Source organism: Labrus bergylta, chromosome 21, assembly GCF_963930695.1.
Source record: "Labrus bergylta chromosome 21, fLabBer1.1, whole genome shotgun sequence".
NCBI lineage: Eukaryota > Metazoa > Chordata > Actinopteri > Labriformes > Labridae > Labrus > Labrus bergylta.
In genome coordinates this window covers 11,916,533-11,930,681 of record NC_089215.1, presented here as the reverse complement: position 1 = coordinate 11,930,681, position 14,149 = coordinate 11,916,533, and the positions used below count along the sequence as shown (strand labels likewise).

Below are 14,149 nucleotides of genomic sequence, written 5' to 3'. Positions count from 1 at the left end.
AAAATGTTACCTGGCTGTGTGAAGAGTGCAGTGACCAGCTACAACTGAAAACAATCTTTGGGCCCAGCCATGTAACAGTCCCAAACCCAGCTCTGAACCTCCTGAAACATTTATCAATCCTAAACCTCTACACTCCACACACACACACACACACACACACACACACACACACAGCTCTCACCAGCAGCCTGCAAGACATTCACTTCTCTCTATCATGACATGGCACTTCCAATGACTCCCAATAGACCTTGATTACATGACTGAGATTTTATTCTGACTTCACGCGCATGGTGGGATTTAATTCATTATGTGGGTAATCTGAAATCCTTAATGATTTCAGCTGTTCCAGATGGATACGCGACTAAAAAGACAATACATTGTAAAAACCCTGAGGGACATTGCATTCTATCTCAAGTCAAAACATTTTCAGCAACCCATTAGCTCTCATAATACAACAGATAAAGCTAGCTTTAAGCTACTTCATGCTAAGCAGTGGCTTGTATTTATAGTAAAACAACAATTTGATTGTGTCAAAATACATGAATTTCACTAAACTCCTACTTATGAGGGAAATTTCATATAAGTAGCTGTGATTGATTTTCTAGCCAATTCCAACCAATGGAATATAATTATTTTCTGTATTGCTGATGCCAATTTAGTTTTCCTCGATTTGTTCCAATTCCTGGTCAGTCTGGAAGCTGTGGAATATCAACCACTTGTCAGATTATCAATTTATACATCTTGCAACCTGGAACGCAGCATGACCCCATTATAACAGTAGTTCAGCTTTGCGTCCTGAGGATGACTTCAGAAGAAAATGACCACTGTGTCAATATGTTCATCCATGTTTACTGAATGTGTCACTATAGTACATTTGAAATGAGGAAACCTTGCTTGCAAAGCTGTTTTTTTTTTCCAAAGATTTATTTTTGGGCTTTTTGTGCCTTTAATGGAGAGATAGGATAGTTGGAAATCAGGGAGAGAGAGAGAGGGGAATGACATGCGGGAAAGAAGCCACAGGTGGGATGTGAACCCGGGCTGCCCGCTTGAGACGACAGCCTCCATACATGGGGCGCGCGCACTAACCACTGCTCCACCAGCGCCCCTGCAAAGCTGTTTTTTATTGGAATAAAAGCCAAACATTAAACACATGGACAAAATAAATAACATCAGGTTCTCTCCATTGTTGAGTGCACTGGTACTCCTCTTTGCCTCCCTTAAAATACTTAGAGGGTCCATGAATAAACTTCCTTGACATCGATAGACGGGGTCTAGACTATTAAGTGAGTGATTTTAAATCTCCCCTCAGCTTTGAACCAAGCACTGATTTTACTCCACATACATCAACATCATATCTAGGAAATCTCACGAATGTAAAAATCAATTTCTATTTCTTATCGGTCAAGTAAGCCTCAGATCGTTGAAAGACCTTAATTTTCACCTGGACAAGACATGAGATATTAAGCTATAACAACAGTGAAAGTAAGACATATATATTTATTGTTACAACAAAAAGGATATTTGGACAAATATGACATATTACCCCTTGCAAAGAACATAATATACTCTATAATCTAACTGCAGCAAACTATTATTGGGTTAGCTATGTACTGTACAAAGATAATTGACAAACTCTCACTTACCATTAAGTACCATCAGCCTCTGAGAAAGTGGTGTAGTTAACTTAATGTTGTTGAGTTTCTTTGTTTTGCAGTGTCAAACCAAACATGAGTCCAAACACACACATGTCAAAAATAATCCTCAATTAGCAGCCCTAGTTCTAGCTTTTTAATTTACACAGTCTCAGACAAATATTGTTGTCTACAAAAAGCAAGATAGTGCACTCTAACATATACTATAGAATATTTTGTAAATTGTAAGACTTGAATAAAAACATAACATTGAATCCCTTTAAAATATTCTATTAAAGTCCATCAGAAAATGTCACAGCCACTCAAACATTCAAAATATTGTCCTTGGCTTGACTTCTGGTTAGCCTTTGGGTAGGTATGCTTCTGCACTCTGGTAATTGTAGTCCGGGCAGACTTTTTGAACCAGCCTGTAGTCCGTGCCATAGAAAGACACGTAGATGCAGATGACTTGGAAGGGTTTGGAGCAGACCCAGGTGACGTGGCTCTGCGTCTGCTCCTGAGCACATGTTTTGGAGGGGTCGTAGTTGCACAGTATCACCTTTTTGTTACGTTCAGTTTTCTCATACTCCACCCTGCAGTTAAACGTCTTCGAGTCTTTGGGGTTGACCACACTTTGGCGCTCAAGATCAAACTCCACCTCTTTAATGGGTGGGACGAGACTGACAGAAACATTGCCAACCCCGGTGGAGTTGTGGCGGAAGTAGACTCCAAGGGAACCGTTCCCGTGATCCACAATCTTGCCCATTATCAGCAAATTCAGTTTGACAGTTTTGATGTTTGAGTAAAAGTCACCCCAACTGAACGTCCGGTAGAATTTAGATGATCCGTGAACTTTCATGACAGGACGGAGCTGTAACTTTGAGGATGGATTGGAATAAGGCTGGGGATTTTCTCCAACTATTTCCAGATGTTCCTGCTTTATAAGTGGCAATATGGTTAGTTTTTGGTGCTGATCCAAACTCCTTGCTTTGGGAGCCCAGTTTTTCTGTTTAAATGGGTGTTGATCTCCATTAAGCTCTGGTGCAACTCCTTTGCAAAAGGTGAAGCTGCCATAATGTTCACCAAGAACCAACTAGAAAGAAAATTAGGAGGAACATTTGGACATTGAGTACAACATGCAGCCAAGGATTTGAATATTCAAACTGGCTCATAAAAGTCAGTACTACTATAAAAACTTTCCAAATTAAAAAATACTCGCAATATGTTATGCATGCAATCACCTCTAGGAATTATTGATACAAATACAGTTAGAAGATTAACCTACAAAAACACATTATATTTTAGCTGTACATAGGCATTTTGAATTGCACTGTAACTTAACATTTAAGAACATTAATGGTTGATTAAAAAAAAGTACATTAAAGTTAAATAATTACAAAACTCAAGTTATTGAATCACTAGACTTTGTTGTAAATGTGGCATGCATCTACTTTCACTTAGTGCTTTTAGATTTCTTAAAACTCACCAAACAAATTGTCCCTCTCAGAAGTATCCAAACACAGCTCTGCCTGGCAAACGCCTCCATAGTGCATGAAATCCCTACATGAAGATCCATCCACTGTCACCTGTTTAAGCCCATTTTAGCCGAGTTAACTTTGGGAAGCTCTTGTTGACCAGCCACACCCACATCAAACTGACAGAGACTCAGCAGGAGATGTTCTGCAGCTTCTACTCTCAGCTCGCTCACTGCGAGGTTTTCTCAGATATCCAGATTTTTAACAGTTAAGCTGTGTCTGCCCTCTCTCACTCCCTCATTCATTCCCCCCCCTCTCTCTCTCTCCCTCTAACCCACCCACCCAATCAAGCACACCATATATAAAGATAAGCACTGTGACCAATATAACACCTTTCTGTCACCTGTCCATCCCACCCCCTCTCTGAAAAAAACATCTTACATTAGTTTATGAGATGAAAAGGTTGATTGACATTTTTATACATGAGAATTTACTTTCATTCCGTGTTCAGGAGGCTGACTAGGCCAAGACAATGTGATACTGCCATCTTGTGGCCAGAGAACTGAGTGTTAGCTGAGCTCACAGTGCAGCCATATTGAAGCAACCACCCACTTTTAACTAAAAGAGAAACACTGACGTAGACTAACGAACAACTAACATACAATAATATGACACAGAAGGGAAGAAACACAGAGACTAAATAGACACAGGGTTAATCAGACACAGGTGAGACTAATGACACAGGTGAAGACAATAAGGGCAATCACAATGGAGGGAAAACACACAGAGGCAGGATAAAACACAAGAAACAGTAAAGACAACTATAAAAAGAATCAGAAAACTCCGAAGATAGAGAAATCGAAAATGTAACAAACCCAACTAGAACACAAAGAAACACCAGGATACGACGTTACAAAATAACACACAAAACTCCGAAGACCAAACTAGAAAACACACAAGGGAAACACCAGGGAAGAATGAGATCTAAAACAAGATAAATACATCTAAACTCTGAAAAACAAAACTAAAACAGACCAAATCATGACACAGACCCAGTTTAATTTAAATGATATCCCTTTAAATACAGCACACGCTTCCTTTGAAAGTGATGATGGTCCATTGCAAGTAGTTGACGATGACATTTCATTCAAGATTAAATCAAAACCCTTTATAAATAAATATGGTCACTTCTGGCTAAATAAACCAACATCCTCCCTGCAGTGGCGTCCATCAGGGATACAGTATGTGCCTACTGCTTATTCCACTGCTATTAACACATATTGTGAAGTTAACAGATAGGATAGGATAGTACTTTATTGATCCCCAGAGGGGAAATTCGGGTATTGCAGCAGCACAGACAAGTAAGGTCATACAAAATACACATTAAACAGAATAGATTAGATAAGATAAATAAAAATAAAAATAGGTGGTATATACAAGTACAAAATGAATGATGAAGTTAACTGCAGGGAATTGAGACAGTATGTGCAGGGAATGGCAAGATAAAGTGACAAGTGATGATTAAATTGACTTGGTAAGATCCATAGCATCAAGTAATGTAAAACAGCAGAGAAGAGAGGCAGTGTTGTACCACAGTAATGCCCAGTGCAGTTATATAGTATAATGTAGTATAATATAATAAAGTGCAATATAAATAATATACTGCAATATAATGAAATGTAATATAATATATAATATAGACTAATATAATAATAAAATACATATAATAAGAATATACAGTATATATATATTGATGCTAAATAATAATAATACAGTATAATAATACAATGTTAGTAATGATAATAATGAAGCTTGTCATGGGGGTAGTGTTTACATGGGTGAAGTTTGGGCCGAACTCGGTCTCTTTCAGACATTAAGGCCACATTAAGCCTTTGTTAGGTGTGCGCCATCGGAAGGGCAACCACGTGGGACGAAGCAATCTTCCCCCCTCTTCCCCCTTCTCTCTCTCACACACACACACACACACACAACTACACTTTTACACCTCTTCCACAAGCCCTGCTTGATAATGTTTGTTGCTTAGATTAGTTTATGATAGTTATTTGTTTGATTAAGTTTGTTGATTTTGGATTGATGTTGCTTTGTTTAAATAAATTCTGTTATAATTTTAAGAGAGCAGTTGTTTGTGATTACTGGTGTATTTGCATTGTGATATAAGCTAGGTGCGAAGGTTTTGTGTATGGATTTCATGCCTTCAATTTATTAAATATAGTTATTAATTATTAATAATATTAGTAATTAAATAACTGATTTGAGACTGATTTGAGTGATATTTTGATTATATTTCCCTGAGTACAGGTCAGTGCCCCAAAATGAGATTAAACATTAAACAGTTTAATGATATTTTTATTTATATTATTAATAATTAAATATAATTATTAAAGAATATAACCAAAGTTGACTTGATACAACCCCAACAAGGGTGAGAGGAGTTTTCCAGGATGGATAAGATTTTGTCCCTCATCCTCCTCTCAGCCACTGTCTCCAAAGTGTCCAGATCAAGACCCCTTACAGAGCAGGCCTTCCTCACCAGCTTGTTCAACCTGTTTACCTCACCTCTTGATGCCACCCCACCAGCACACCACAGCAAAGAAGAGGGCGCTGGCCACCACAGACTGGTAGAAGGTCTTCAGGAGTGTGTTGCAGACACTGAACGATCTGAGTCTCCTCAGGAAGAACAGCCTGCTCTGTCCTTTCCTGAAGATGGCGTCAGAGTTGTGAGACCAGTCCAGTTTATTGTTGATGTGGACCCCAAGGTACTTGTAAGAGTCCACCCTCTCCACTTCCTCCCCCTGGGCGATGACTGGGGCAGGGGGCCTCTTCTTCTTCCAGTAGTCCATTACCACCTCCTTTGTTTTGCTGATGTTGAGCTTCAGGTGGTTGCTTTCGCACCATGTGACGAAGCTCTCTAACAGTCCTCTGTAGTCCTTCTTGTCCTCATTAGTGATGCACCCAACAATGGAGGAGTCGTCGGAAAACTTTTGGAGGTGGCAGGAACCAGAATTAAACCTGAAGTCTGACGTGAAGAGAGTGAAGAGAAAAGGCGCCAGAACAGTTCCTTGAGGTACTCCAGTGTTGCCCGTCACCACATCAGAGACACAGCCGTCGACTCTGACGTACTGTGGCCGGCCCGTGAGGTAGTTAAAAATCCAAGCTGTGGTGTCATGGTGCAGCTGCATATCCAGCAGTTTGTCCCTCAGGAGGCAGGGCTGGATGGTATTGAAAGCACTGGAGAAGTCAAAGAACATGACTTGCATAGTGCTTCCCTGTTTCTCCTGGTGTGACAGGGTTTTATGTGTCAAGAAGATGACTGCATCCTCCACACCGATATGCCTCTGATATGCAAACTGCAGCGGATCCTGGAAAGCAGTGAGCAGGGCCTCTCAAATGTCTTTATGACATGTGACATGAGTGCCACAGGTCTGTAGTCATTGAGAGCGCTGGGACGACCTTTCTTTGGAACTGGGACGATGCACGAGGTCTTCCACAGGTCAGGCACCTTCATCAGCCTCAGGGAGAGGTTGAAACGCTTGGGAGTGTAGAAACGAATAGGATCATGCCTTTGTGTTTGCAAATTAACTAACCCTAATTCTGCAAATGAAGCAAGATGAAATAGAAGTATTTTAAAGTCTTCTTTTGTTTAAATTAAACATGCCAGTGAATCATAATAAAGTATGGGTATTAAAGCACTAAGGGGGTGAGTGACACTTATCTTTCAACAAACTAACTCACAATCTTCATGCATTCTTAGCAGGGAATACACGCATGTGAAGAGGAGCTGGTCTCGCCGTTTGTCTTGTTATATTGTACCGTGTAGAAGTGAGTATATGACTGTATTTGTTTTGGACCCCAGGAAAAATAGCCAATGTGTATGCTGGTGCTAACGGGGATCCGAAGAAAGAAAGGAAGAAAGAAAGAAAGACATTAAGACACAAAGAAAGAAAGAAAGACATTGTAAAAATTAAAGAAAAACAAAAAAGAAAGAAAGAGAGATATAAAGAAAGAATGAAACAGATAAAAATAAAAATAAAAAATAAACAAAGAATGAAAGAAATAAAGAAACAAAAAAAGAAATAAAAGAAGAAAGAAAGAAGTTAAGACAGAAAGAAAGATAAAATGAATGTTTTACATGGCACTGAACCAACAAGGTGTGACCTGAAAGCGGGTCAAGATTATTGTCTTTTGATGTTTATGTTTAATAAAAGAAGGAATGTTGATGTTGATCAGTTTCCTGTAACCGATATCATAACTGACAGCTTAGACACATTTAGGAATCCTTTTAGCAAGCCAGTAAAGTTAAAAAAGAAACATGGATAAATAATTGCTGTTGATTTGTTCAGGTAATAGGAACAAGGATTAAAGTGCACCTTTGCATGCAACCAAGCTCATGTTGCAGCTTTTATTTTTCTAAGGATCAAATTTCGTATGCTGATTTACAAGAAGGAGGAAGAATTTAAAGTAATCCAATGCATCTTCCTATTCCGAACAAAGTTTAATCCGTCCTTTGTTATCATGCTCTTACCAGATGAGCGTGTGCAACACTGAACAGCAAACACACATTTAAAGTAGATATTTAAAAAAAATGTTTTTATTGATTTTATGCCTGAAGAATGAGTTGGCCTTGGTGTTTCAATCCTTGAGGTTTCTGCAATGCAATTGGCCGAAGTTGGATTGTTCTTGGCGATAATGTTGAGGCAACTGTCTTTGCAGCCTACCTGCTAAGGAAAAAGACAGTTTGCTGTATTTACCCATTCAGAGTCTTACCTGTGGTAAAACCTGAGAAAGCCAGAGAGAGTGTTACAATCCAGGTCATACCAAGTCTCCAACCCCATGATCCACACCTTTGCATCTTGGCCATTTTCTAAATAAAACTGATCTGCAGGGAACTGGCAACTGGTTAAGTGTTTTACCTTATAAATCAGGAACCCCCTGGTCTTTGCCATATCTAGGGTATGACTCCTTATATCCATGTCACTTTCATTATGTTCCAGAGGTACTTCAGGACAACAGGAATGTTCCCATAGAGCCAGTTTGGAGCACCATTTGGGCCTGGGGCAGATGCTGTTCACACCTGTGTTTCTACCTTGCTCTATGTTGGTGGCTTTGGCTCTGACTGATGGTCAGATGCATGTATTGGTTGGCAAATAACATCTGGAATGGTTACTGGCTTATGCCTCTGGTTGTCAACGTAGGTCTTTCTCAGGAGCTCATTCAGATTTATTTTAGGTACTCTTCTATTCTTTTATCCTATTGGGGCTGCTGTGGCTCAGTTGGTAGAGTCGTCATCTCTACATCAGAAGGTCGAGGGTTTGATCCCAAGCTCCTGCAGGTATCTCCGATGTGTTCTTAGACAAGACACCCAAATTGCTCCCGCTGCATCGTCGGCAGCGTATGAATGGAATTAGTTACTTCTGATGGTCTCACTACATAGCAACTGCCATCAGTGTGTGTGAATGGGTGTGAATGGGTAGGTGTGACCTGTTAGCGCTTTGAGTAGTCTGAACACTAGAAAAGTACAATACAAGCCCAAGTCCATTTACTATTTACCATCCTTTCCAAAATAGCCTTGACAAACTTGTAGATGTCTTATAAGACGCCTGTCATGAAATGAATAGAAGGTGTTGTCTCTAGGAGCCCAGTGTGTGTGTGGTCTAATATGATCATTTTTACATGGTTCTGGATTGCTTTTATTGACTCGAGCTCAGTGCTGATACAAGCATAGTTCATCTTTTTTATTTTTAACAATAGGGTGTTTTGATCAATCAAATGAATGTCCCCTTGTTGTTACTGCAGTGTAATTAACTTAGTTAAACTCAATGTTTAAAAATACTTTTCAAATAGGAGAGGGATTGGTTAAATGGTTTAAGAATAAACAGCTGCATACGGCAGTCAGGTTTAGAAGAAAAACATTGGGAATGTGTAAATAAGATGGAAGAAACCAGACTCAATAGTTATAGTAGAAATGGTTGTAGAAAACGTATTTACAGACATTAGATTTATAGATTTATGGCCTTAATTATTTGTATAGATATGTCAGCTAATTCCCCAATTAGAGTCTCTGGTTTATCTACAAAAAAGCAGATATAACCAGGATCACAATTAGTTTTATTTATTCATCATTACTCTGATTAACAGACACACACATTGACATTATACTTACAGGCAGGGATGGTAATTTTTTCCAGATACACCTTTTAAGATTTTAGTTCAAATTGTCTTTAGGTCCTGATAGAAATTAATAATTTAGTTTAGTTTAGTTGAGTTTATTGGGATCACCATTAGCTGCAGCATTACAACTGATGTGCTCTGAAAAAGGAACATAGACAATCCCTCATCTGTAGCAGTTGTAAGCCTGTAAAAAGCTTCACCAAGAAGGGTCCCCTGAGGTGACTCTGAGGAGGACACACTCCTGAGGGGTGCCAGTGCTGAGTGTCTGGATGATGGATGTGATGCTCCATAGCCTCACCTGCTGCCTCTTGTCAGTCAGAGAGTTGGAGCTGTGAGCTGGGTGAGTTTCTGGTGAAGGATATCTGCAATAATAGTAAACAGGATCCTTGCATATATACTGTATGTATATAGCAGCTCAGAGGATTGTGTTTTTTTCTGATGTGATTGTGTTAAATTTGATGGCAGAATGTGTTACGGTGCAATACAGTAAACAAATCTATAACATTTATGTAAAAGATTAGATAAAGTACCATTGCGACTATACGTGAACATGGCTTTCAATAATGAAAGTTGGAAAGTTTGTGTGCAATGTGAACCCATTTCTATGAGCGATGGAAGGCGACATGGTAACACAGCACCACAGACTTAATCATACAGGTGAATAAAGCACCTGTTTAATAAAAAGAATCTGTTACGGGACCTTGTTACTTCAAGCTTCGTTCATACCCAAAAAGAGTATGCTAAAAGACAGTTATTACACCGTTTGTTCAATGTTTATAAGTGCAGTATTTAATGCAGGCAGAAACATGGAACATCCTTAGCTGTCTGGAGAGTAAGATACGTTAGAGCTTTGAAAAAACTTATGAAGGATCTTTGCTTACAAGTGCTGTGTAATTTATTTGGGTCAACATCTATCAGGTATTTACTGCAACACCAAAATGATTTCTCAAATAGATGATGCTATTGGACAATTAAAAAAAAAATAGCCAACATGAACATATTTCCATTTTCCCCAGCACATATAAAATGTCATCCAGATTTGACAGCAGTTTACTATGTGACACTTTGACTGATGACACATTTCTTGAGAAACAATGGTAGAACATAATGTCAAAGTTTCTGGCAGCAGTAAAAGGAGGACAGGGAAATTGGCTGAAATAAAATACACACCTAGAAAACAGGTGAACAGGAATGTGAACATATTTGGTTAATGATGGAAGAATTAATCAAAAACCTCAACTCATGTTAAGATACTTTACTGTGACCTAACCCAGTGGTTCCCAAAGTGGTGGTCGGGACCACCGGAGGGGTCGCGAGGTTCCTTCCAAAAGAAAAAACAAAATAAAATTGAAAATGATTTAAAATGTAATATTTTCCCCATTATTATAAGTAAATACACAAAATAGTTCAATTAAAAAAACCACATCATTAAGTGAAATGAAAATTAAATGAACGTTTAAAAAAACTTTTTAAATTTTAAGTGTGTGTTTGCTGCTCTTTACACATAAAGATGAACGCACCTGTTAAGTTTAGTATGTCACTTAGTTCTAAAGTTTATACATGGAGATTGTATTTTGCTTCTAGTCTTTCTTACATTAAATTGCGATATCAATTAATTTGATAGTTTTTAGGCTGTTGTATTCTCTTTTGTTGGTCTTCTGTCCTAACTGTGTTTGGAAAGGCCTATTGCATGTGTGCATGGCTGTGCACTGTAATAAGCCTTAACCACCTCCAGGGACTGTGGGGGTCCCCGGTCTCTAGCACCGTCATTTTGGGGGTCGCAGGCCGAAAAGTTTGGAAACCCCTGACCTAAACTACCCTAGTTAAACCAAACTCTATGATGTTTTTGGATCAATAATACTGCTGGATTATTTTAGATTTATAAAAACAAACTCTAAACAGTCTACATTTCATCACCTTAAAACAACAGAATCAATCCTACTTTCGGGTTTTGTGGCAAGACTTTTAAAAATACTTTTAATGCTGGTTAAGCTCAGTGCATAAAGGACACGCCCCATGTTCAGATACCTATCTTCTTCTTTCTGTGGGTTTGAATCTGACCTCAGCCCTTTGTTGTCATCCCCAACAATCTCCTCTCAATGTCTGTGTCTCTCGTCAGGTGTGCTATCCAATAAAAGCAGAACTGGCCCTCAAAAGTAAAAAAGAAAAAAAAAAAGTTTCTTATTGTCCAGAACCTGACATTAAAGTACTGGAATTATTTTGAGGAGAGGAAATAAGCAGGATTGTTGCATCTGTCTTATTTCACGTCTTGCAAAGTGTCTACTGTTAAGATCAATCTGGACATTTGGCATTTTTCTTTAAATTTGGTCTTCAGTATCTGATTCAGTGCATAATAATAGTAGTCTTAGAAACATACAGAGAAAGAAACCTGAGACAGACAACTAAAAGAGGTACTGTTTTTTCAGTTGATTTCAATGCCTCAGATTACTGGTTGTAAGCAGCAAACTGAAAGTCACAAACATTTTTGCAAAAACAGGAGAAAGTAAAAGGCAAAAGATCCTTTGGTGGTTCTGGTTTGAGTCTTGCACATGGAGAAATGACAAACTACTCATTAAGAGGTCAACATAAAGAAGAATCTTGGGGTCCCTTTTTGCAGCATTTGGACTCATCTTGAAGCATTTTTATTTTTATATTGACTGATTTATTTTTACCCTTTTTTTCTGGATGTTTTTCACAAACTCAAGCTATGTATGGCTTGCATTAATCGATATGTAATCGTACATATACTCTAGTGTCCTTGACACAACATTTAAATACATTTCTCTTAGTTATTCGTACCCCACCTCCCTGGTTGAATATGTGCGTGTGGGTGTAGTAGGGCGTATCCTAAGTATGTCTCCACAGTTTCTGTTTTAACCTGTTAGAAATGTGAACAACTTAAAGCATGCAGGTGCTAAACACAACAAAACACTTGGACTTCAACATCGACACCAAATGTAATGTTTGAAATGTTGTCTGCCTCATTTAGGTTTCCCAGTGTTGGGCATCGTAAATATTAAAAAGAAAGACATTTCTAAAAATCTATTTCAAAGCAAATACCGAAATCAAATCCATTGAATGGTTGCATCAAAGATAGCGATTACTCTGGATGAACATGTTAGTTTGTGGTTTAATTACAAAAAAGAATGACTACACTTGAACAAGTACATGCTGCAACAACATTTGTACCAAACCCTTTGGACAAGTATTTTGGTAGAGACAATGTGACATGGAGAGTGTTTATAAAGCAGGATCCATTTCATACTTACTTACCTATTTGAAACTGTTCAAACAAACTTAATGTGTTAGGTATTTTCTTTATATTGTGGACAAGGAGACTTAGTTTTAATGCATATGTTTATTTTTGTAAATATTTCAGGTAGTACATCTACTAACTGTTAGTAACTGTTGCACTTTAGAATAAAGTCAATAGTGTTAGATAAGCAGAACTAAACATCTTGGCTGAATGCTGGACCCACTTTATGTTGTCAGTGCCGGGCACTGTTATGGAAAATGTATGTGCCTACTGGAAATGACACATTAAACTAACTGTCATGAGGTTAATGGGTCAGGAGAAAACTTGTTCGCACAAGTGGCTTAAAATTGAAGTCGATTAATCCATCATAATACATTCATCAAATGATTCCCTATTATCTAATTTGATCTTTTTGGACGTGATTCCAGACACACCTATACTACCAAAAGGTCTGCTGTAGATGGTGTATAATTTCTAATAATTTATAGAAATCTCTTTTGATGGAGCATTTTTGAGTTTTCATGGTTTAAGTTAAATTTGTGTTTTTTTTATGTCTTTAATTTTTCTTTGAACTCTCCAAATAATTTAGTGTATATTAGGCTAAAAGTAATTTCAATTCATGCTTTAAATATAATACAATCTAGTTACATCAGCTAAATGCAATGGCTTTATAAAAGTGTTTTTGTTTGTTTGAACACGAGTTTGAGTAAATATTTAAAGAGATCATGAGATGCCCATCACAAAGATACAAAATGTATATGTATATTGTTTTTCAGTGAGAACCCCTCTTCATCTGAAAATAGAAGCTGTCCATTCTTTGTTGGGAGTTCAAAAGCTTGCAACAATCTTCAGTCTTTTTGCAGCTCAAGTATATTTGCATTCACGTAAATAAAATATTTACGTAATATTCAAAATGCCATGAACTCAGACACTATGTTACATTTGAATTCACAAAAAAAAGTGCATTGATTGAACTCAGACTGTAGATTAAGTTAGGTCCAACAAATTGTTTTTACATACTCAAACTGAAATTGTTAATATTTGAAAATAGCACTTGTCAAAGATTCCCGTTATCACAACGTAGGTCATTTTCACATATGAAGTTCGGTGTCCATAGCAGCAGGCCGGCCCCACCAACAGTCCCTACAAGACATGAGAGCTCAGGAGGTCCCATGCTCCTGAGCCACCAGTCCCTTGTTGGGACTGTAGCTCAGGTTCAGTGTCTACTGCCATCCAACCTAATGCTGCACTACGACTCAAGAGTAAACAACAGAATAGTGGAACAATGGCATTCTGTAGCGAGCTGCAATTTGGCATTGTTTTGATCTGTAAAAGGGAGATTAAGTTATAGGTCGGCTGTGTCAGGTTGAACTGGCATATCGACTGGAACATCGAGTGAGCACATTTAGCACAGGCATGTTGACATTAACCTGTAAGGAGAACTGAAGGCATTCTCACGTATGGCTACTTGAACTCCGGTGGACTTGGATGCAAACCGAGGGGTTTTAGGGATGAGATGTAAATCTTATATTGCTAGTGAGATGATTAAAGTTTAGGTTGTCGCTGAACTTTAGATTTTGCTAGTTTCTAAATTAAAC

General features: G+C 38.2%; 1 protein-coding gene across 1 annotated transcript; it reads right to left on the bottom strand.

Moving 5' to 3' along the window:
• Positions 1-939: 939 nt before the first annotated feature.
• Positions 940-3,370, bottom strand: LOC109988250 (neurexophilin-2-like). The gene is made up of 2 exons (XM_020639676.3): positions 3,118-3,370; positions 940-2,724 (listed from the first exon to the last, which is right to left on the bottom strand). Exons 1-2 carry the CDS (start codon positions 3,205-3,207, stop codon positions 1,993-1,995), a joined length of 822 nt encoding a protein of 273 aa, XP_020495332.3. The 5' UTR covers positions 3,208-3,370; the 3' UTR covers positions 940-1,992.
• Positions 3,371-14,149: the final 10,779 nt, after the last annotated feature.